We start from the raw sequence: 24,989 nt of genomic DNA on the forward strand, positions 1-24,989 counted from the left end.
TGAGATCTCTCAGCAAAGAGAAGCAACGGGAAGCACAAGCATCCACCTCCAGATGAGGAAGTCAGAGGTGGCCCCCGGGGTCCACAGGATGCTCTCCCTGGAGATTGTCTGTCTCGCCATCTCCGGTTTATAACCGGAAGTCCAGCAGACGTTCTCAGCAAGGCTTCCAGAGCTGCAGGGCGTCTGACGGTGCGGGAGGTCGCAGGTCTGGCTTAGGCTGCAGGTCTTGCAGTAAAAGCAGTTGTGACCTCTGACCCACAAGGCTCTCCGGCCTCGCCTGTGGCAGTGGGGGTGGAGGGTGAGGAGCGTGTGGGGCGGGCCAGCTGAGTCCTCGAGTTCCCTGAGCCCAAGTGTCCGCCCTTGGACACAGGTGCAGTGAACTGCTCAGCTTGCTCTTCCTTGAGGCGGAGCCTACAGGCCAGAACCCTGCCAGCCTCCCTGCCTTTTAGCTCTAGGACAGCAGCTGGACTTGTCGTCATCCTAGCCCAGGAATCTCCCATTTTGATTGCCCCTCGGTTTGGGAGTTTCCCCCTCTGGTGATCATTAGAGACATTTGTATAGAAATACCCAGGACTAATTTGTTAGGTCATATCCCGGAAACTGGTTCGTGTGCCAGGTCACTCTTAAGAACTAAAAAGTGATTGTTTTCAGCCTGCTGTGTGATCCCCAAATTGTGCGTTAATATTCCCAGTACAGCAATCGAGAGAGAACCTGAGTATATTAGAGTTATAAGAACTCGACCACTCTCTTAGGAATGGGGACCTTTGACCTATGTTTGGATGGCTGTGGTAAACCCTTTCCAGCCCCTGGCCAAGAGCTTACTTCTAATTGCTTTTATGATCTTTTGCTCTGATGTGACCCCAGGACCTAAGGCAGCTGTTGACGGTGCTGTTCCATTGCTCCGGGGGAAACCGGAGTGTGCTGCTGATAGGCACGGTCAGCCATGACACATACGCTTGAGAATCTCTCTCTACTTTCACACCCGGGCTGCCACAGGCTGGAGAACTGGACAGACCATGGGTGGGGCTGTGCTGATGTAGACTAAGAAGGCAGAGGGTCTATGAAACCGTGCTAAAAATGGTCTCGCTGCAGGTGCACTGACCTGGCTTCTGCTTCATTGTGGGATCTTTATCTGTCTCGATATTTATTTTTCCTTCTTGGTAATGAAAACTAAGACCTCCCACATCCTTGTCATTTGCCCCACCGCTGAGTTACATGCCTGTGGCCCCAGTTCTGAGTTTGAGAAATGTCAACCTGATGTAATGGGGAACACGCGTTCAAATCCCAGCTGCGCTGATTTGCAAATGATGCTGTCTGGGGGAAAGGGCAGCTGTTGGGGTCAGCATGGTGTGTCAGTCAGGGCTGCAGGGATTGCATCTGTGCAGGAGAAAGGGCAGCTGTTGGGGTCAGCGTGGCTGCTCCTGTGTTAGTCAGGGCTGCAGGGATTGCATCTTGCTTCAGAAACCATTTGGATTGTAAACAGGGTGCTTCTCTTCCCCTGGGCCTGCTGCTGTCCTAAAGTGTGAAAAGGCTTCCCTTTTATTTTTTTGGTTTTTCGAGACAGGGTTTTTCTGTAACTTTGGAGCCTGTCCTGGAACTAGCTCTTGTAGACCACGCTGGTCTCAAACTCACAGAGATCCGCCTGTCTCTGCCTCCCGAGTGCTGGGATTAAAGGCGTGTGCCACCACTGCCCAGCTAATGTGGTCATTCTGTGACCGGCTCAAATGCAGCTTCTCTTGGGCATATAAGGAAGTGGAAGGCAGGTTGATATTTTGTTTAGAGCTCCTGGACCACCACACATCCCCGAAGAAAGGATCTGGGGACTCGAATTACAGCTTAGTGTCACCTCAAGAGCCACTGTGATGCTGGTAGAGTTGTTCTCCTAATTCATGGCTGGTGTAAGCTGAGACATCAGGCATTCTTTCTCGTGGTTGCTTGAGAAAAGAGAACGCGTGCTATCCCAGTTGTTATGACTACAGTCCTCCTTTGCAGGGTCAAAGTGCTTAACGCTGCTGGTTGAAATCCATCCTGTCAACCACGAGAAGGTTCTGAAAGCGGTGGATAGCTGTATTTGGGTACAGGTAAGTAAGCCACCTATTACCAGTCTCGTTAATCAGAAGGTGTGGCCCCCAGGGAGAAAGGTACCTGTTCACAATGCACACAATAGCTCATTTAATCCTCTAAGCAGCTCCAGATGTGAAGGCTTAAATGTCAATGTTTCCCTCATAAACACGGGCTGCGCCGGCTCTGCTATACCAGATAGTAAGGCAATGTTTTCACACGATAAACCATCAAATATTAAAGTAACTCCGTGGCAAGCTTTAGAGTTGTTTATTTTACACATCCACCTGGTTGACAGAGCAATTATCTGGTTAACGGCAGTAAATTCCTGACTTTCGCAACACTGTGGGTTGCTACCGAAGCACTGGTGGACAGTGTGGGTGAACAAGTCATTTTTCATCGGAAGATTCCACACTTGTGCCTCCCTGTGCTTGTGAAGGGTTATTTGCAATTCAAAATGAACATCTGTGGCCCTTGACCAGGCTTTGGCTGAGCAGGTGAGTCACCTGCTGGCACATCCCTAGCTCGGACGATACCCTGCCTTTCTCCAGGCTTACACTCGTTAAAGGGATGGTTATTCCACCCATCTCTTTAGCACGGCTTCTGGAGATGGTCCTTTGTTCCTGAGGGGCACCCCTTGACCAGGTCATGAATCTGTCCGCCTGGGTTAGCTCTTCTGGAGGAGACGGACACATTTTGCCAAGGCATGTCATTCTCTGAAGGGACAGCTCCTTGCTTTGAAGCTCTGAGCTCTGCTGTCACGTGTGTGGTGCCGCTCATCTTAGGCCTTCCCAGCCGCACTGTGCAGGGCATCTCATCTGTGCACACTCTAGAAGTCATTCATAACTAGCCCTGTATTGTTTCTGAAGCCGAAGCCTATATTGCTATCTATGATGTGGGGTTATTGCTGAGAAGAACGTCATATAGTTAATGGTTTGCTTTCCGGTTCTAGGAGTTCAACATGATTACTTAAAGAAACTGGTCTGCTCTACGTCTGACCTATTATGTAAAATAAAGGCAACAGTAATAGAAAGCCCAGTGTCTGTGAAGTTAAGTCATACATAGTTATGTCCTTTTATAATGTTTTACATTTTGGGGTCCCAGGGAGCAACATTTACTGGTAATTCCTAGTAAATTGCTTTTCATGCTGTAAAATGAAGCTGTCTGTCACTTTTTAGATGATGAAAGATTGAGCATTGACCCCCCCCATCTCTTGCCACTTCTCCTTCATCATCACAGTTAACAGAGTCAACTGTGTGCTGGGGGCAGAGCCGCAGTGGAGAGCGTGCTGTGGCAAAGCTTCTCTTCCCAGTGACAGCTAGCCCAACTCTGAGCCTTGTAAACCTTCAGCCATTGCCACATCACGACTCCCTGGTCTTTCTTGGAAAGTCCCTGGTTACATGCTTCTTTGTCTCTCAGATGTGGGAGCCTGGAAATTGCAGCCGGGACTGTTTTCGTGGTTCCCAATTATATACTAGGTTTAGTTTCACAATAAATATACTGGCCGCCCTTTGGCTCTGCGTGAGATACAACATATTGTATACATGTCATTTGCATTGCTTCCGATTGGATGCACGATCAAATATTCCAAACAGGAAGCATCATTCCTGAAGGTATCTTCCTCTTTGCCTTATGCTCAAAAGATTGGTGATAATGTACCTAGTACCAGTCTCCCCCCAGAAAACTGAGATCCTCAGAGCCTCCTTCCTCTACTTGCTTGACCTTTGACATATGTACTTGTGATTCCCCTAAAATATTCTGTGGTTCTCAGTTCCTTGCCTGGGATGTAGCCGTAACCATGGCCAAGCAACTACTGAAGTATCAGTATAAGCTAAATAGTGGCTTATGATTTTTATAATTCCCTTCCTACAGTTCCTCTACCCAGACGTTGAAGGCCGTCTTCTCCAGAACCACCTCTTACTGATTTCAGAAGAGAAATGTAAGTGTGTCTTTGGATAATGGACAGGCGGTGTGCGCACAGTCAGTCTCCTAGTGAAACCTGAAGACTGGTTAAACTGCTAGATATCTTTACCATTGCCCAGCGTCTGCTAACCTCTGTTGTCCACCAGAGACCTAGAATTCCTTTTCCTTCCCCAGCCCTTTCTTTAACCCCCACTCAGTTTCCTTGTCTTGGGAAAGGAATACCTTGTGCATGCACAAACCGGTAGAACAGTTACACTGTTTCCTTTAAGATTCCTGTCTGTCGGAGCGGATGGCTGTGGTCCAAGCGTAAGGGGCTTGGATGGAGAGAAGGAATGGAAGGCTTGGTCGCTAGAAGAATTCCAGGGCAGAACTAAAGTACACAGTAGCATGACCCAGCTCAAGTGGAAATGGTGCAAGAGGTCATGGCCTTTCGGGATGGTTTCAGTTTCGGTTAGGAGTACAGACAAAATCCATTAATACTTACAAACAAGCAGTATTTGATGTTGTGAGGTGAAACTGGGTTCTCTTACGTTTGGAAGGACAGGTTACATTGTATTTGTATTTAGTTCCTGCGTTTTGGGTCAGTTTTTGGTGCCGTGTTTTGTCTTGCAGTTAGAGCCAACAGAATATAGATTGTTACTGTTACTATAACTTGAATAAAAGTAGTACAGCTTTTTGTTCATGTGATGTAGCCCCTAAAAATGTCTCTTGTGTGTGCATGTATATGTAATATATATATACTTTTATTAATACATATATGTATTGGGAAATTAGAGGTAAATGAACTAATGAGGCTTTCATTAGTCTTATCTACGATGGATGATACAAGAGTAGCAAGCACTTGTAGAGAGAAGCAAAGCAACAGAGGGCCAGGTGATTTGTGGATTAGAACATTAAAGTAAGGGCTGGAGAGATGGCTCAGTGGTTAAGAGCACCGCCTGCTCTTCCAAAGGTCCTGAGTTCAATTCCCAGCAACCACATGGTGGCTCACAACCATCTGTAATGAGGTCTGGTGCCCTCTTCTGGCCTTCGGGCAGAGTACTGAGAATACTGTATACATAATAAATAAATAAACCTTAAAAAAACATTAAAAAAAAGAACACTAAAGTAAGAGTGAACATGGGTCAGGAAGCTCACTGTCAGGGGGACGGTGGGTCAGGAAGCTCACTGTCAGGGGGACGGTGGGTCTGTAAGTATTGTGGGATCCCTGTGTATGATAGCGTACTTTTCTACTGCTCCACAACTATTAGAAAAACTGTACTGTTGTTTTTTCCCGAATGGTAAAATATCGATTTTTCCTTTGGTTTATATTTTTCAGATATTGAGCGGTTTCATATCCAGATCGCCAGAGAAGATGGGAACAGAGTGGTAAGGATCGACATCCTTTTCCTTCTTCTTTCTTCTTCCTTCAGAAGAGAGATCTGCCTCTAGACTTATGAGGACAGATGAACCCCATTGACAGAAAACATTTTTTGGTGTCTTTTGAATAATAGCCCTACTCTCGTGACCTGTAAAAGAGAACAAAGATGTGTGGAGGAGTTAGTGACCCGAGGCTCTCCACGGTCTTGCTTGCTTGTGCAAACCTGTCCAAGGTTAGATACACACATAGGGGAAACTTTTATCAAACAGAATCATAACATAGTACGTTTAATCTCTGCCTTTGTGTTTGCTGTTTGACTTGTTCAATCAGGAGGATATAGGTTAGTAAGTAGAAAGGTAACTAATTGTATTTCTCTAATTTTTAACAAATAAACATCACAAATAGGACCGTGACTTCCGTGTCTCTCCACTCCCCTTTTGTCTGGCATGTGTCCTTCTACTTCTTCTCCATGTTTATCAGCTTATGTCGACTCCACGTTTATCTACACGAACCCTGCTTGGTTTATTATTAACTCGCTGTGTAATCATCTAGAAGCTAGCTAGAATAGCTTCGATGTGTTTTCTGAGGAAGTGCATGGCAGTTCTCGGCATGGCGTCTGTGATGTTTCAGCCATTCTGTGTTTGGACCTTAGCATGTCGGTACGGTCACTTCTTTGGCCTCGATCCTCAGATTTGGATGACTGGGTCGATGGGAAGTGCACTTAGTAACTTTCGGGAGGGTTTGCTAGTTGTGTCTCACAAAACTAGTTTTACAAGCAAAGTGTGAGAGTATCCGGTAAATGCACCTTTTACACTTCCCAATTTCATGGGTGTGAACTCATACCCTACTGCCATATTAATCTATAGTTGTTACTGTCTTTTCAATTTGGGCATCTTCTCTGTGCACTGGCTATTTAAATTTGCTATTAAGAAAATTTATTGATTATATCCTTGTCTGTTTTTCTACTTGGTGATCTATAACTTTAGATATAATATAGATATTGAAATGGTTTTACTCATTGTTTAGTCTGTATAAGAGAACCTTTACTTTTTACACTTATTTGGTGTGATTTGTGATATGTGTGTTTGTGTGCATTGTGTACACATGAGAGTGCATATGTGTGCACAAGAGTCTTTGTGTATTCGTGTACATGAATGTGAGTGTATATGTGTGTGTGCACGTGAGTGTGTGTTCATTCATGATGTGAGTATATATGTGTGTGAGCAAGTATGTATGTGCGTGTAAGTGTATGTGTGTATGTGTTTGAATGTGACCAGTGTGTGCGTGTATGAATGCATGTGTGCATGTGTGTACTTGTGTGTGTGTGTGTGTTCATGTCATGGGATGAGTATGGAGATCAGAGAACTTTTACCCTGTGGATTCCAGGGATCAAATTCAGGTTGTAAGGCTTGGTGGCAGGGCCCTTTACTTGACAGCCCTCAAAGTAATCTTCCTCTGAGAATGTGGATGTGTCTCTGAAGATGTTAAAGTTATATGAACGAAACAGAAATGGGAAGTGACATTTACTAACCATGTAGCTACCATTGAAAGCATCAAACCAGAGGAGCTGCCGGGAAACCAAGCATGGCCGTGTGGATGTGGCCCTGGCTGGTGGTGACCCACAGTGTTTGGATCCCGACGACAGCTATGAGAACTTGGAGAAGGATGTTCAGCACGCATATTAGATGGGAATGAGCAGGGGCTGAATGAAGGGTTGGATCATTGGGAGTGAGGGGAGGGGCTCCTTCCGGCTGCCCAGACAGCATCCCACTCACCAAGATGGCCCAGCTTTAGTGTTTCTCCATCCTCTGGTGCCCCTCTTGGGCACCACTTCTGCCCACACAGAAGGCTTTAGCAATGGCTTCTTGTAAGGGTGTTCGATTCCCCCTGTTTGCCACAACATCCTTAGGTGAGGGAGGTGGTGCTGTGGCTCCGTCTTCTAACCGAGAAACGGAGTGACGTCACCCCAGAGGGACACAGTGGATATTTTAAGGTGCTCAGCCAGAATCTGACGCTCATCTCGCCATCATATGGCTTTGGCTGGAAAGATTCCCAAACCTGTTCCCCCAAGCCAGAATTCATACGCGTAGAGACGGTGTGGATATGGAGGATACGGAAGGCGCCCTAAGATCTTTGGCATCACTTCCCACGGCCTAGTGGCTGTGGACCCAGCAGAGGAAGACACAGAGCTGGGTGGGCCCTGTGCTTTGTGCTCTCTCACCTCAAGTTCCTGCTAGTGTCGGAGAACTTCCTTTCTGGGTAGAGACGGTTCAGGCGTGAATCTGTACCATCCCGAGGGCTCCTCATCCAGAGGGCTCTTTGCCTGGTCCAGCTCAGGGTCAAGAGGTTTTGTTTTACGGTTTGGTGCCTGCTTGGTAGGTACCTCGAGGAGAATGACTTGGCCCTGGAATTTCACATGCGAGGCCACCAAGTCAGATCCCTTGCCCTGAGAAAGTAAACTCTGCTATGTTTTTTTTCTTTGTTTTTCTTTTAGGGTCTTGTTTTTGTCTTTCAGTCTGGCAGGGAACCTGTGTTCCTCCTGCTTCAGTGTTCTGAGAACTGGTGTTTCAGGCATGGCCCAGCAAACCCAGTGCTGGTATCAAGTAAATTCCTTGTGAGCACACATGTATATGTGTGTGCATTGTGTGTGTGTGCATGCATGTGTATACTGATGTGTGTTTGTATGTTCATGCTGGTGTGTATGTTCATATATGTATGTGTATATGTGCTAGTGTGTGTGCGTGCATGTGTATACTGATGTGTGTTTGTATGTTCATGCTGGTGTGTGTGTGTTCATGTATGTATGTGTGTATATATGCTAGTGTGTGTGTGCATGCATGTGTATACCGATGTGTGTTTGTATGTTCATGCTGGTGTGTGTGTTCATGTATATAAGTGTGTATATATGCTAGTGTGTGTGTGTGTGTGTGTGTGTGTGTGTGTGTGTGTAGGCCAGAGGTCAAACTTGGGTATGATTCCTCAGATACCATCCACCTTCTATCTTGAGACAGGGTCTCTCACTGGCCTGGGGCAGGCAGCTGGTCTCAGAGAACCCCTGTCTATGTCCCCCCAGTCCTGGGATTACAATCACAAGCACTGTGCCTGTCTTTCTCTGTGGGTCTGGGGGTCAACCTTAGGGTCTCTCATGCTTACAACACAGCACTTTACCAACCGAGCCATTGCCCATGCCCTGGAAAGTGAATTCTTAGCCCCTTCTATGAAGCCATTGAAAAATCTGCTGCTCTGTAAAAGAAAGTTCTAGCAAAATGCCAGATGTTGGGACTCGGTTCTGGTGAACTAACTTCACAACCTAATCTAACATCTCTGGGCCTCAGTTTCCCCTTGAGTTCACTATGTAGCCAGTAATGATTTTAAGCTTCTGATCGTCCCAAGTGCTGGGAACACACTCTTGTTCCGGGAACACACCTGTGTGCCAGCAACACACTCATGTTCCGGGAGCTCACCCATGTGCTGGGAATACACTCACATGCTGGGAACACACTCACGTGCTGGGAACACACTCACGTGCTGGGAACACACTCACATGCTGGGAACACACTCACTTGCTGGGAACACACTCGTGTGCTGCAGGGCCTGACTTACGGGGAGCTGGAGACTGGTGCTTCCTGCCCAGTAGGCAAGGGTTCCACAAGCTGAGCTGTGTCCCCTGCCCTCATGCTTTGATTTTAAATCTCTGTTGTCCTTTGAGTTTAAACAGACACTTTGCATTAATATATTGTTAATGTACTCTTATTTCGTCTTCCTTCATCTATTGAAGCAGTCCTTGGGTAATATTAAATTTTAGAACCACTCAAGGCACGAGTCAGCAGAGGTCCCTAGAGGTGTGCACGCTCACTGGGACATAACCGTGAGCTACAGTACAGTGCTAAGGTGTAACTATAGAAGTACACAAAGGCCCCACAGGAACACACAGCCAGGGAAATTTGCTTTTGTATGGGGATTCTGAGGTTTTAGTCAAAACTCAAAATCCTAGTTAGCTTTTGAAGGCTAAGAGTCAAGCATTGCTGACGGGTAGGCAATGCCACCCATCACCCCTGTGGGACACGTTCTGTTAGTACAGACGTTTGTGGAAGGCGTGGCCTCTGCCAACCTGCCTGTTACGCTAAGAAGAACAGAGCACAGGGTACTGAGATGAGGCGATGACGCCTTAAATATTCTATAGGAAAATTATGTATGTTGCGGGGGTGGGGAGGTGCTAACACTAATGTATGGTTATTTACGTGTATCATAGGGAAAGCGTGTGCATAAGTAATGACTTAGGTTGTCATTTTTAAAAATACTTATAAAATCATTTTTACTCTAGGTCATTAGAAATTCTATCCACCTCCCAAGAGACAGAATAGCTGAAGATTTTGTTTGGGCTCAATGGGATATGTCTGAGCAGAGATTATACTACATTGAACTGGAGGTAAGGGTCAGCCCATTGGTACCTGTTTCTATAGAAACAGTATAATTTTCACATCATTGCTTTAACAATGTGTACCTTAAATATGTTTGAGATTTATTTTTTTATTTCATGAATATGGGTATTTCACCTGCATGTACATCTATGTGCCATGTATGTATAGTGCTTTCAGAGGCTAGAAGAGAATGTTGGATCCCCTGGGGCTGAGTTACTGGCGGTTGTGAGCTACCATGTGTGTGCCAGGAACCGAACCCAGGTCCTGTAGAAGAGCAACCAGTGCTCTTACTCCCTGAGGCATTTCTCTAGCCTGTGCTATAGATTTTTAATAACTACATTGTCATTAATTGGAACTGCCAATGGAGATTTATTAAAGACAACACACAGGTTTTGTTTTTAAGGCTTCTTGACTGTTTTTTCTCTTCAGCTTTTTTAATTTTTGGAGATAAGATGTCAAGCATTTTCTTTTCTAGAAATCAAAGAGTGTCTTGAAATGCATCCAGTTTTGGGAGGACGAAAGCTTTAATTTAATGGTAAGTAGATAGAATGATCTGCCCAGGAAATTTTACTAGAGTTGAAGCCATAAGCAAAACTTTTGACATTTTGATATTGTGCCAGTCACTTGCATGATCCAATAACTTGGTTTCTGCTGTCTTGAGGCTGCATCTCTCTGACAGATGCACAGTTGATGCAGGAGCAGAGGACAACATGCACGGGGTGGGGAGCTTTTAAAGCATCCGCACTAAGAGGGGCTTAGAGGAAGGTGATAGATGTGGTCCAGAGTAGATTGTACTAAGTGGTTGCAAGTTGTTTGACTCAAAAGGAAACATGAATAGAATGGGTTTGAGGATGGGGAAGGGGGTCAGTCAGAGTGTACAGTTTAGTGTCTAGTGTCTGTCTGTCTATGGTAAGACACTACACTGCTTTATCTGGGATGTAGAGTATTTCCTTTCTGAGGACCAGTATTGCTATCAAGCACATATTGGTTTCACACTATTACAAGACTTTCTTATCTTTCCTGCCCCATTTTTAGTTCACCCACTCTAAAAGACACCTCAGGCTTCCTTCCGTCCATGACTGTCTGTCCTGTGAACGGTTGTTGCTGTTAATTGTCCTACTGCACAACTGTCAATGATATTCATTTAAGGCACAGTTGGCCGTGTAGGCAGGAAGCATGCACTAAATGTGTCTGTAAACTCCAGAGCATCCTCAGTAGACTCCTTGCCCTGTGGGTTTTGGGCTCACACTTGGAGAAGATGCCTGAGTAGTCCCTTTATCACCAGACCAGCCAAGCACTGGCAGCTGGCTTTGCATTTCACAACTGTTATCATGTAATGCCATTTTTTAACTCTTTTTTTTTTGAGGTTATAATATAGTTACAAAATTTCTCCCTTCCCTTTCCTTCCTCCAAACCCTGCCAATACCCCTTCCCATTCTCCTCCAAATTCATGGCTTCTTCTTTCATTAATTCTTATTTATGCAGATATGAAGACCTGTAATGTCATTTTTAATGCTGATATTCATGCATATACGTGTCTGTGTAATGTTACTTATTGTATACACATATAGCTATGTGTACACATGTTTGTGTAATGTTACTTATACACGTATATGGCTATGTGTACATATTTGCATATGCATTTATGACTATGGATACACATTTGTATATGCATGTATGACTATGGGTACACATTTGTATATGCATGTATGACTATGTGTACACATTTGTATATGCATGTATGACTATGTGTACACATTTGTATATGCATGTGTGGCTATGAGTACACATTTGTACATGTATGCATGGCTATGTGTATACATTTGTTTATGCATGTATGGCTATGTGTACACATTTGTATACACATGTATGGCTATGTGTACACATTTGTTTATGTATGTATGACTATGTGTATATATTTTTGTATATGTATGTATGACTATGTGTGCACATTTGTATATGTACGTATGGCTATATGTACACATTTGTTTATGTAGGTATGGCTATGTGTACACATTTGTATATGTATGTATGACTATGTGTACACATTTGTATATGCATGTATGTCTATTGTGCACATTTGCATATGCATGTATGACTATGTGTACACATTTGTATATGCATGTATGACTATGTGTGCAAATTTGCATATGCATGTATGACTATGTGTACACATTTGTATATGCATGTATGACTATGTATACACATTTGCATATGCATGTATGATTATGTGTACACATTTGTATATGCATGTATGACTATGTGAATTCTAGTTGCATGATTTCAGGACTGGCCATTTGTCACTGGACAGTCAATGGATACACTCTTCTCTGGGGAAGACCTGTAATGTCATTTTTAATGCTGATATCCTCATTTTTTTTGACAGTTTGAAATGCCCTTGGACATATCATTGAGTGGCTTAAGATTTAAGTAAGTTACCCCCAGGATATTAGATTTCATAGACATTTGTAGGTAACAAAATGATGACATCTTTTCCTAGTTGTGCTAGTAGATACTGGAATGTCTGATATTTTGTGCATCTATTTTAGGATTTGTTTTATTTTTATTTTACATGTGTGGATGTTTAGCCTGCATATACAATGTGTATACAATGTGTGTACAATGTTTGCAGAGGTCAGAAGAGGACATCAGATCCCCTGTACCTGGAGTTACAGAAGGTTGTGAGCTGCCATGTGGGTGCTCTTAATATCTGACCACTAATCTGCCTAGCCCCTTGTGGATCTATTATTAGTGTTCCCATTCTTTACAGAATATAGGTTGACTTACCAGTGGATCCAGGATTATATGTATAAAGCCAACTATGATGCTTTTCTTAGCCATGTATTTCTGTAGGGCACCTGCATTTATTTTGATCCATGGAAGTGTTTGTCTCCCTGTGAGTAAGCAGAAGGTTCTCTGAGTCAGCCCAAATGCATTTAGATCACACATCAAATGCTTTTTTACTGCCGGCAAAATCCCAGGTAAACCCACTTGTAACTCAGCCCGGTTTCTTGCTTTGTTTTTTCTTTTTTCTTTTTTTTTCTGTTTTCCTCTTTACACAAAAGGCAAGATTTTTCTTTTTGGAGAGTGTTTTATGTGTAGTAAAAAGCAAAAGCATTTGAAAAAATAAGACAAAATAGAGTACATTAAAGGCCAGAAGCAAAGCAAGTCTTCCAAAGTTAGAGTAACGGCAGTCCTAAGCTGCTCAGTATCTCATCGGCTTTGGTTAAACACACGTGGATGTTTAATCATGCCTATTTATGACAACAGATCAAAAGCATTTTTTTTCTGCGTCTGTGAGCGTGCCGTAGTGGTTATAGCGTGTATGAGGAGAACACCTCTTTACATGCATTCAATAATTTCTGTTCCTTAATAACCTTAGGTTTGTCAACTTTGGATATGATTATCATCAAGACCAAGAGAAGTCACGGAACCAGCCTTCTCTTTGCATTTTTACCAGCCACACAGGTAGAATCAGGATTGTCCTTACAGTTTTTAATTAACTTGAATTCTATACAAATTGCAGTTATTTATTGTTTTACTATGTGAAGCCCAAAAATGAAATATATCAGCCACATTATTAAACAATGAAATGGATATTATATGTATATTTATAATTACCTTCTCCTCTATAAATTTACCCCGTTGTCACTGAGGCTTAGGGCTCACAGCTAATGGCAGAAGGTGGGTGACCTCTCTGTCCTTCCACCACTAACAGGGTGATTGATCCAGTAGGTTTTACTGATGTGATTTTAGTAGAGAAGGTGGATTCATATTTATCCAATGCAAGCTTTCCCACAGGAGGCGCTCTCTGTGTCAGCCTTACTGATATGTCGGGGTCTAATCATTTATTTATTTTTACATTGTTTTCCATGCTTTGCATGTCTGTGGGCACATGGGCACATGTGTGCCATTGCATGTGTGCATGTAGAAGCCAGACGACAGATTGTGGAAGGGATTCTTTCATCATGTGACCTCTAAGATTTGGTTCATGTCTCAGGCTTGATGGTCAGTACTTCACCCACAGAGATATCCCGTGGTCTGTGTTTAGGGGCTAAGCCCGTGTACCTGGACATGAATGCATTTGGCATCTAAGCCCGTGTACCTGGACATGAATGCATTTGGCATCTAAGCCCGTGTACCTGGACATGAATGCATTTGGCATCTAAGCCCGTGTACCTGGACATGAATGCATTTGGCATCTAAGCCCGTGTACCTGGACCTGAATGCATGTGGGACCTAATCCCGTGTACCTGGACATGAATGTGTGTGGGATCTAAGCCCGTGTACCCGGACATAAACGCTACATGATGGGCTGCTATCCCATGTACCTGCACATAAATATATGTGACAGTCTGCTGTTCTGAAAGTCAGAGCTTGACCATACGTGTTTATGTAGAGAACATAGGAGAGAGTAGAGTTTTCAATATGCTCTGGCTTAGTAAGTCCATCTCTGTTTCTCCCTCTCTCCTGGCCGTTCCGTTCCCGTTCTCTTTAGTCCTGAAAAGTGCTCCTTTCCTTCCTCATTCCCGCACAATAGTCCCATTGTTTATCCTGTCGACCCTGGTCTTCCTGAGCCACGCGTGTCCCCCACCAACCAGTCCCGGTGAAGTCAAAGCCTGTGCTAGTTCAGCTGGAAACTGTGAACGTTTCCCACTGTGAGTGATGAGCAGTGAGCAGGGGTGGGGAGGAGAGGGGCTGCCGGAGACAGGTGACAATGTCGGCAGGGATAGATGAAGCGGGTAGGGCCTTGCAGACCATGAAACCTTTTAGATTTTATTCTAAGATTTATAAAACGTCATAGAAGAAATTATTTCCATATTTCTCAAGCACATAAAATAATAAAAATATAATGAAGACCTATATGTCTTGTTTAATCATATAATTTTCAGTGTGTGGAGGCAGACAAAGTCGTAGACGCTCAAGAGAGAGGCAGACACGGGACTTAGGGTTTTTTTTATGTAGATTGATGCTTTGCCATGTGCCTAGAGTCCCCTGGAACTGGAGTTACAGACTGTTGTGAGCTGCCAAGTGGGTGCTGAGAATTGAACCTGGGTCCTCGGGAAGAGCAGTCAGTGCTCTTAATGGCGGAGCCATCTCTCCAGCCCCAGGATTGGTTTTTTTTTTTTTTTTTAAAAAGTCCAGTTATTTAATGGGATGGAGTGGGTAGGTCCTTCCCAGCCTATCTCCACCTCAGCTTCACTTCTCCGTGGGATTTCCCTTTCTGTCTTATTCAGAGGAACTTGATATGAAAGGCAGCAACCATAGCTTACAGAAGGGCCACTACAACTGTTTAGTAACATACCGAGTTCATCTGGCACGAGACCTAGAATGTCGCCCTTTCTTGGCGATGCCCAAGGGGGTGGAAAATGGGCCTTGTTCTTCACAGTCTGCTTTACGTTTGAAAATGTAAGTCTGTTTCCAGAGTGATAAAACAAGCTGCAGAAGCATTTTTTGTTGCTTTTTTTTTTTTTTTGCATTCCAGGTTGCCTGTTTCCATTTTTTTTTTCAATTAGGTTTTAAAAAGATGTCTTGCCTTTGTGGTTAAAATAAACAAGAGTGTGGGGTGGCTAGGCAAGTTGGCGAGAGAGTCCAGCCTATAGGCCAGAGTGAATACCAGATGGTTCATTTAATACACTGCAGAAAGGGCAGAGAGATGGACGTAGCTGAGGAACTGCGTGTGTGTGAGCTGCAGGCTCTCCGTTTTGGAGCGAGCCGCTTCGCATGCAATTTCTTGGCATGGAATTAGCAGCTTGCAAATGGGAGGAGTTCTGTGATCTGGGCTTGCGGGTAATTTTGTATGGCCACACCACTCAGCTGTTTGCTGTTTAGGTGGAATGGAGCCGTGGTTTTCCGGTTTGGGGAGCTTTCTGGACCGAACTTCCCTTTCTAGGTTCCCCATCATGGCCTTTCTCCGCTGAGGTCTTTTCCAGTAAAGTAATACTAGAGAAAGGTGCAAAATTGCCTAATCTGAGTGTAGCTCCTCCGGGATAGTGTGGGTCTGGCTGGGCCTTGAAACCTGGAAGCATGGGTGGAGCAGGGGACATGGGATGGATTCAGGGTCCTGCGCATGCCCCGTTTACTTCTCCTTTCCGAGACGAAGGTGACTTGATGATCTTGACGGCCGTCCATCACTCCTAGGGCCTCGAAGCTTCTGTGTCTCCTCAGCATTGGATTTACACTCTTGAAAGCTTCTTTGACTTGCATTTCCCTGCCCCAGGAAGTGAGCTGAGTACCTTCCAAGGCATGAAAGGCTAAAATCTGAGTGATGGGTGTACTCCTAAGATTTAATACAGGGCAAAGTCCTCTCGCTAGTGTAAGGCCACTTGTGAGCCAACTTACGAGTTCGTGCAAACACTTCTAGTGTATCTGTTACAGAAGGAGGCCAAACAAAAAATCACTGAAAAGAAAAAAGTCACTTCCGCATCTGGTGGTCAGCGCTGACTAGGCGGTATGGTTAGACCGTCATGGAGGAGTAAGTTAGCTGCCCGCCTTCTGAGCACCACTTCCTGGGAGGTAGCCAGTGGCGGGTGCCGAACCTACTGCTCGCTCTTACGATGGCAAGTTCTCAGAATTAGGCCAGCGTAGGAGCATTCCATAAAGCCCCTTCATAGCTGATCCAGTGAGATGATTTCCTTGGAAAACTTGTCTGGAATAGTTCTCATTGTCTAAATGGTTCCCAGAGGTGAGCCAATGTGGAGATGTTGTCTCCATCGCTGACGAGTATTTACTAAAAGTCTCTGGATACTACATTAAGAGCGTGTTTTGGTTTTTCGAACTGTGACTTCCTGCAACTTATAAACAGCAGCCAAACTGTTCTGGAATAATAATAATAGCAGCTAACTTTCAGAGTCGGAGGTAAGTATTTTTGCCAGAGATTTATATAGATTATTGGATTCTCACATATGAGCCTTAAGAAATAATTTCTATATTTTTTTAAATGTACAGATGAAGAAACCGAGGCTTAGAGAATTAACTTGCCAAGTTAGTGTGCTCTATAAACCAAGAGCTTGGGAGACAGAGGGACAAGGACCCAGGCAAAGCTGGCCCCATGTCAGAATGAATTCTGGACCCACCAGGCTGTACTGAAAAACTCTGTTAAAACAAAGCAAAACTGGATTCGGGATGCTTGGCCAGGAGAGTTTATTTTAGAATCTGAAAGGGTCTAAAACATGAAACACTTGCAGTTTGGGCATTTTTCATGAGGGATTCTCAACCGGATCAGTTTGAGCATCATGTCTTTGTTTGTAGGTAACTGACAGTAGCAACAGCTACTAGAAATATTATAGCGTTTTACAGACTGAGAGAGATGGGGAGGCTAGTGACGGTGGAAATGCCACGCTAGGTGTTCACCCTTGACGTGGGTGCTAGGGTTCACCCTCAACGTGGGCCAAAGCCGCCAGGCACCCAACATCAATGAGTATGGTCTCACAGATTGTGTTTACTCTCATTCCTCATAGGAAAGGTCCATAATTTGCATGTCAATCTTGCTTACAAATACCGATGTCTTCTATTAAAAACCACAGTTTGGATAGCTGGAGTCCGGAGCTCTGAGAGGTGGTGGGAGGGGCCAGCCAGGTAGAATGACAGACAGTGTGTGCACATTCATCAGAGTTTCAGGAAGGTGGGGCCCCTTCCGGACTCCTGCAGCTCCCTGTGTAGAGGAATGGGTGTCTGTTTGCTTCCCACCTTCCCCAGCCTGCCCAGTGCACAGCCTACAGCCGGATGACAAATGCTGATTTCAGATGTCATAGCAACTTTTACTACGACCTTGTGAGTCTGGGATGACGGATGAAGTAAGATGGGAAGGGACAGCTGAAGAAACAGAAGCAGGTGAATAACGGCCCGTGAAATTTATTGTGCAGATGGTTTAAATGATATTAAATACTTTCTTTTTTCCTAGGGGGTTTGTGTGTGTGTTACAGCCCAAAGTTTGACTCTGGGGAAGAAGTCACATACTCGGTGTTTTATCTTCATAAAGGTACTTTCTAGTTTGGTCTCTTCGACTTTTACCTTTCGCTTTTCCCAAACAGTAACAAATTAGATAAATGGCAAACACGTTAACACTTAGCAAACAGTTTTATCAGTTTACTTTATGATTAACTGTATGGTTATGTTTTATGAAAAATTTTATTAGCAGTAACTAGTAAGATGGGTGACTTTTGCACTACGTATTTTTATACCAGCGTGTGGCTTGTTCTAAACTACAAACCATTTCTAATGGGTGCACTTGCCAAAGTGTATTGGTTTGCCATAGTTACATAGGAATTTAGTTAAAATCTTCTTTGATCTCAATTGTAAACAGGCTGACGCTCCAGAATATGCTATGCCACCAAACTCATTTCACATGTGTGTGGCCCGTGATGCTGGCATGCACCATTCTGGGGAGCAGGATGAGGTGTCCGCCTCTGCTGCCTCTGAGCTCACAGCACGCTCGGCGATAGTTTCAGTGTGAACCATGCCTAGGAGGACTTTTGCTCCTTTGTTTAATTCCTTACAAATCTACAGTTGTGCTAGACAGTGGCGCACACCTTTAACTTCAGCGCTCAGGAGACAGAAGCAGAGGATCTGAGTTTGAGGTTAGCTTAGTCTATACAGCAAGTTCCAAGCCAGTCAGGACTACAGAGAGAGACCCTGCTCCCCCCCCCCCCCAATTATTTTTATATATTTGTAGAGTATTTGTTGTGAGTGTGGCTGAATTTTTTTTAAAGATGGAATTTCCATTCCAGACCTCAATGTCTTTTATGCCAAGCCACAAAGAAGTTTAGAATCCCACAGTAGTGCCTGATGTTATAGGGTGTTAGAAATCAAGGCAGAGACATTTATGTTTTTTTTTTTTTAATGGAACAGCTAAGGTAACTTCAGTACTCAGTGTAGACATATTCTTAAGCAGCGGAAGCTTGTGCAAGACATTTTTTGTGTGTTTCTAATAATTGATATGATTCCAGCCAGCACAAACACTGAGTCAGAAGAGTAGAGTGAAGACCAACAGTTTTATAGGCAGCTTAATCCCCTTATAGCTAGGTCTGTGACCTGCAGAACCCTTAAAAGGTTGGTAAAAACTGTAGCATGTAGGAATGAGCCGAAACGACCTCCATCTTAGATCACCGAGTAGACCCCATGGACCCTCCCCTCCCTACACAAGCCTGGGTTTCTGCCTGGGCTGGGACATCTGCTCTACTGTGACTGCCCTCACATGGTCCACATTAGTGCATTTGGAGAGTGAGGTACCATGCATGACTTCTAGAAGCCAGCAGGCGCTTGCCTGTCTGGTTACTAAAGGTTGAGACTGTTACACAGTGTGAGGCCAATACGAGCCTTGTTTAACTCTCTGGCTTCTCGCTCTTCATTTGCAGGATACAGAAAGACCTTCACTGCCGCTCCTGGGAGTGCTGGCTCACACGCGACAGAGGGCATGACTTTCCTCAACCTCGGTGGGTATCCTGGTTTGCTTTTCTCTTGCTGTGATAAACATGACCGAAAGCAACTTGTGGGGAAAGACTATTTTAGCTTAAACTCCCAGGTAATAGTCTATCATCACCGAGGTTAAGCAGCACAAACCTGTTCCCAGGCTGGAGTTCAGAAATCGGAAAGGTGCGCTGAGAAACGAAAGTCAGGTAATGGGCAGGACTGGCTCCTTCCACAGAGTCTGAGGAGAAAATCACATCCTCCTCGTCCGGCATCTAGTTTCTCTCCCTTTTTTTTGGAGCTGTGCGGTCCCTTTCGGCAAGCAAACTCCTCTCTCCCTCCTCTGAACAACATTTTGATCACACCGAGTTGCTGGGGTAATCCAGGATTATTTCCTCATCCCAGGGTCCCAATCACGTGTGCACCAGCTGCGGTTCATCAGAAAGTTGATCTCGGGCAGGTAGGATAGCCTGATGCGCAAGGGCTCTTGATCTTGACCCAAGTTCAATCCCAGGATGGAAGACTCCTGCAAGTTGTTCTCAATATGAAAACCCCCAGACAAATAAAAAACTGTGGTAAAAGTGTTATAATGGACACAGTTACTGGCTCTACTGATCAATGCACAAGCAAGAGCCATCATTAGCCCCGTCAGGTAGCTACAGACATTTTGGGTGAAGCACTAACGTTTTATGGCAGATTGTCCTGCACACGGAGGAATGGAAAACACCTAGAGCCCACTAAGCAATGTTAGTAGGAATCTCACACCTTATCCCAATGATTGTGTGATTCTACTGCACCTTACTGTATTTTCAAATGTCCTCTTGCCTGGGACATAGCACCGCCATGACACACCGGCTAAGCAGTCATGTGTAGAGCTAACACAGATGGCTGGATCCCCTTTCTAGCAGGTCCTTCTAAACAGTTTCTCTCATTTGCTACAGTAGGATTGCCACAATGTTAAGTGTTTTGCAATTCTTTACTGTTACTTTGTTCCTGTCTTCTGAAAGGATACTTTAATTGGTTGGAGTTTTATATCCCTCCACCCTTCCCTTCCTATGGGTACTTCCACAGAAGAGATTAGCTCGTACCCCATAGAGGAGGGAGACCAACTAGCTGACAGAACACGGTAGTTTCTTTTATGAAATTCACTACTCTGTGTTTCTGAGACCCTAGGAGCCTGTTTTTATACTGAGTGTCAGTTTAGGTACACATGTTCTGATTGTGCAAAGATCTGTGGTATAGGGATTGGGAAGGGGCCAACTCTAGGTAGGAGCTAGGTATACAGGAAAGCCAAAGGCTGCTGCACAGAGTGCCAAGGGTCCCAGAGAGGCGCTCTCGATAAATACCAATCCCAAAATTTCCTAAACGAAATGATGATGGTGAGCGAGACAGTACATTTCACAGCTTCTTCAAGCTGTCAGACGATGAAGACAATCCCATCACAAGCTGTTCCCAGCACACCACGTTAAAGAGTCAAGCATATTGCTTGATATTTTTACTCTAATTCCTTCCCAGTTCACTTAAATTCACAGAAAGCTATGGTTGACTCTGAAACAAAACTATAGGCCTGAACAATACAACCAAGAGTTAGCATACAAAGAGACACACCAAGTCAGTCAGATCTGCCTACTCAGGCGATGATACTTGTGTCAATCCGATCATTTGCTACTGGTAATAAACAAATAAATAATAATAAATAGATGATAAGTCCCGTTTTGCTGCTGCGTTCAGAGTAAAGCGGGGTCCCGGGTTTATCTGCACCTAGATAGACTTTCACAGGTGGATGACTCCGGTCTCTCTTTCCTGTAGGCTGCCTCGTGGCTGTTTATTTCCCTGGTCATTTCCTCCACTTACTTAACGTTCAGCACCCAGACTTCACCTGCCACAGTCTGTTTCTGACAGGTATGCTATCTCCCGCGGTCTCCTCAGGGCTGTTCTGACTTCAACAGAAGTCTGGGTCAGAGAGGGTCTCTTATTCCATGACCTACTTTGGTTGTTCATGTTGCTAGGAAACAGCGAAATGGCTGCCGTGCTACCTCCTGGTCCCTTGCGGGTTCTGCCGGGGTCCCTGGTTCTGGACTGCTCCTCTGGCAAGCTCTACAGAGCAGCCCTGGACCAGTCGTTCTTGATGTGGTTCCTATGGAACTCCGCCCACCTAGACTGCGAGAAGATGGCCGCTTTGCACTGCGTGCTCTCCTGTGCACAAGACCCAGGTTTCCAGGACGACCAGGTGAGACGCTAGCACGGGCGGCGGACCACACTAAATGTGCTTACTTGCTGCTTCAAGATGGTCAGCAGTTGTGTTTGCTCAGTAGCAGTGTCTTTCCTTGGACGTGCTCCTCCTTGGTGCTGTGTTTCTGGTGGTTCTCTGCCAGACCAAGGGCTGGGAAGGTGCATCTATCGGGCTGGGAAGGTGCGCCTATCAGGTTGCTGAGTGCAATTGTTCCCTTCATCCGTCATTTCACGGTCCATGACTTCCGTTAACTTACATCAACTCGGACTTAATCAATGGGAAATCCCCTAAAGAAGCAATTTTCATGTTTTCCGTGGTGTGCTCTTCAAGGTAAGGGGATGAGACCCTGTGCCGTCCTGCTCCACCGGCTCTGGAATTGTGAATTGTCGCTGTGCCCAGTGTATTCGGGTTGCATTTGCTACCTGCCTGTTCATCGTGTAAGGGTTGTCTTGGTTACTGGCGCACTCTCCTAGAATTATGGTGCCTGTGTTCCCTTACTCATATTTTCCCTAATAATGGCCATGGCGTGTAGATATGCCAAAGGACCGCCATATAGTGTTTCCCTTCAATGAGAACTTGAAAGTTCTTGACTTAATGAGTAAATAAATAATGCCTGTCAGTGTTGCTAAGGCTTGGTACCATCTCTGGTTTCAGAATTCACAGGTGTGAATTTGTCTTGAAGATAAAGGACAAAACTTACTCTCTTTTCTTTCTTCCTTTGCCTGCTTTTCTGAGGTGAGGTTTTGCTCTGTAGCCCGGGGCAGTCTGGTACCCACTCTGTGGCCCAAGCTGGCTCCACATTTGCAGAAGTTCTTATCGGTCTCCCAAGTGCTGGGATGTCAGGTGTGAGCCCCTAACCCAGCCCTCAGCTGGCTTTTCTCTACTGTAAACCCGGCTCCCTCCAAAGACACACAGCAAACAGTGAGTCTCTCAGGCTACCTGCTTTTCCGTCCGTGTCTGTGTTTGGAACAATACGTTACCAAGAGGGCCAAGCAAGCCGGATGTAGTGCCTCACACCTGCAATCCCTAGTGCTGAGACAGGAGCATTGCTGTGAGTTCAAGGTCAGCCTGGGCTACATAATAAGTTTGATGTCATCGTGGACTGTAGGATACATTCCTGTCACGGCCTTCTTGGAACAAACAAAAGAACACCAAAGGTCTAATCTCTGTGGCAAATATTTATTAATTTTTAATAAAGCAGCTTGGTCTGTCTTGTACACTGCTGCATTTGAAGCGCCCTCACGTATTTGGTTATCTACTCTTTGAAGCTGTTCTGTAAGGTCAGCAAAACCCTGCTGTCAATCAGTGGTGGATGCTGTCAGAGGCTGACTGCTTAGCTGAAAAAAGGATATTTAAAACAAACAAACAAACAAAACCCATAAAAATACACATGCATCTGCTTACCTTTGGTGCAGACCAATGCCTGTTCTTTGTGAATTGGCTAACTAAACATCAGCTATTTTCTCCAGTCCTAACATGCCGTGTCTGATTTTCTGGTCCTTCCTAAAGACTCGTGTATGTGGAAGCATCTTCACGTGTTTTGTGTGTATACACACACGTGTGTACGTGCACACCTATGTGCATGTGTGTGGAAGGCCAGAAGCCACACTGTATGTGTTTTCAGCCATTCTCCACATCCATTCCTGAGACAGAGTCTCTCTAAACCTGGAGCTTCTCTTTTCTGCAGGCTGGATTCTCGTGGACCTGCCCCAGCCCTGGGGTAGACATGCGCTGCACCCCCGTTTTTATGTGGGTTCTAGAAACCAGATCCCATGCTTATGTGGCAGCCAGTTTAGCCACCGAGCCATCTCCTCAAAAAAAAAATTCTAAAAATTTATTTCAAAGACGATCAATGAAATGACTTAGAGGCCTTTCCCAAGTGCAGGCGTGCGTCTACCCAATTTTAACCGTTGCTTCCTCTACATTGCTTCCTCTGCATCTACTCATTTGGTGTTTTAGAATCTACAACTTGTCTTCTTATGTTTGAGAAACATGCTTTTGAGCCTTCCCATGATATACAACTTTTATTGATGCAACAATACTCTTTTTGTATCTGCATTTCACTCATTTATAGAAATTTTTATTAAATTACCTATGTAAAAATAAGAACAGCGGGCACAGTAGATTTAGAATAAAGCGTCCTGTTGCGAAGGAGCCGCGGCTGGGCGCGCCGTACCTGTCGGGCAGGAGAGGAGAGTTCCCTTCCTCCAGCAGCTGGATGTAGGGACAGAAACTGGGAGAGCTGCTGATGTAGGGGTTAGAGGTGTCGGCTGAAAGGGAAGAACAGGCTCCTCGTGGGAAATTGTGACAATGCTCACAGTAGTAGCTGCAGGGAACTTACACCCAGTGGTTTTGCTGTGCATTGCCACCTGTGCCCAGGAGCTTTCTTGATGGGCACTTTTTATAACACCATCAATTCTTAAAACAAAACACACAATGGATTGGAGAAAGTTTATCTGGAGCCTACCCAGAGGCCTCTGTTAAAAGGATATGTTAAAAGCAATATTTACAATACTGACATGCTCAGCCAGGGCTATCTTGGCTTTTAAGCTGGAAGCTGGTATATTTATCAAGTCATTTCAAAATAGATGTGGAATTTAAAGGTTCATTCATATATGTATTTTTTTATTATGTGTTTTTATATTGCTTTGGTGGGACGGAGTGCAGATTTAAAAGCCAACAGGGCTCTGTGGTCTTTCTTTTTAAAGATTATTCAGTGGATTTGTGAACGCGTCTCTGCCTGCCATTCATTTGACCTCATCCAGGAATTTCTAATCAGTAAGTGTTGCTGATGTTGCGCGGTGAGCTGTGTTTGGCCCTTTTGTTTGAGGGAGATCAGGAAACTGATACCGAATGCCTCTGTCTAGGCTTCTTGGGAGCATCAGTTTTGTTTTTTTAACTTGATTGCCATCAGTGGCTAATTAAATTTCATCCTCTTGTGGTTTTTGCAAGAAACTGTGGTTCTCAGAGACTGATAAGAGAGATAGAAGATCAGATTTTGATTCTTTAACCTCATTACCAAAATTTTCAGTCAAATGCATCTTTCCGAGTCTAGTTTTATGTTCGTCGGCTATATTGTAAGTGGTATAGCGTTATCCGGGTTGAAGCAGTATCAAAGGGATTTCTAAAAATATCCTCATTGTAAAACAGAGAACCTGAACATTTTAAGTTGTAGATAAAATCGTGGTGGTTACTCCCAGAGGCATAGCGAGGCCATGAAAACTTATTGGCTTACTTGATTTGGTTTAATTACAACGTTGATTTCTCTGTTCTTATCACGTTATGTGTCTTTTAAAAACCGACTCAGCTTCTTCCTACTGGAGCATGTATCCGGATCTGGCCGGCGTGGACAGGCTTCTACCTTACTCCTCTGTGCTGACGTGGAACACAGTAAGTTAACGGAGTCCCAGCGGCCTCAGCACTGTGGGCCAGAGGCAGACAATTCCCGTTATGGAAACCAGTGCTATGAGTTCACTTCTGTCTTGACTGATAAAAAAACTGAGTTGGAGTTTCCTGACAGAATGTATAAACGTCCCTAATCAGAAAATCTAAAATCTAAACGTTGCAAAATCTAGAACATTTT

General features: G+C 44.6%; 1 protein-coding gene across 4 annotated transcripts in view; it reads left to right on the top strand.

Moving 5' to 3' along the window:
• Gsap (gamma-secretase activating protein) overlaps nt 1-24,989 on the top strand; it is an 81,200-nt gene that overhangs the window by 24,543 nt on the left and 31,668 nt on the right. For all 4 annotated transcript variants that reach the window (XM_050139802.1, XM_050139801.1, XM_050139799.1 and 1 more), the window contains 13 exons: nt 1,993-2,081; nt 3,934-4,000; nt 5,303-5,352; nt 9,669-9,773; nt 10,241-10,300; nt 12,152-12,195; nt 13,148-13,233; nt 17,669-17,746; nt 19,122-19,199; nt 20,983-21,075; nt 21,183-21,403; nt 24,115-24,184; nt 24,714-24,796. In XM_050139802.1, the coding sequence (XP_049995759.1) occupies nt 1,993-2,081; nt 3,934-4,000; nt 5,303-5,352; nt 9,669-9,773; nt 10,241-10,300; nt 12,152-12,195; nt 13,148-13,233; nt 17,669-17,746; nt 19,122-19,199; nt 20,983-21,075; nt 21,183-21,403; nt 24,115-24,184; nt 24,714-24,796 (1,124 nt within the window). The remainder of the gene's footprint in view (nt 1-1,992; nt 2,082-3,933; nt 4,001-5,302; nt 5,353-9,668; nt 9,774-10,240; nt 10,301-12,151; nt 12,196-13,147; nt 13,234-17,668; nt 17,747-19,121; nt 19,200-20,982; nt 21,076-21,182; nt 21,404-24,114; nt 24,185-24,713; nt 24,797-24,989) is intronic.

The sequence above is a fragment of the Alexandromys fortis genome, unplaced genomic scaffold, assembly GCF_014885135.2.
Source record: "Alexandromys fortis isolate MF-2015 unplaced genomic scaffold, M_Fortis_MF-2015_v1.1 scaffold_38, whole genome shotgun sequence".
NCBI lineage: Eukaryota > Metazoa > Chordata > Mammalia > Rodentia > Cricetidae > Alexandromys > Alexandromys fortis.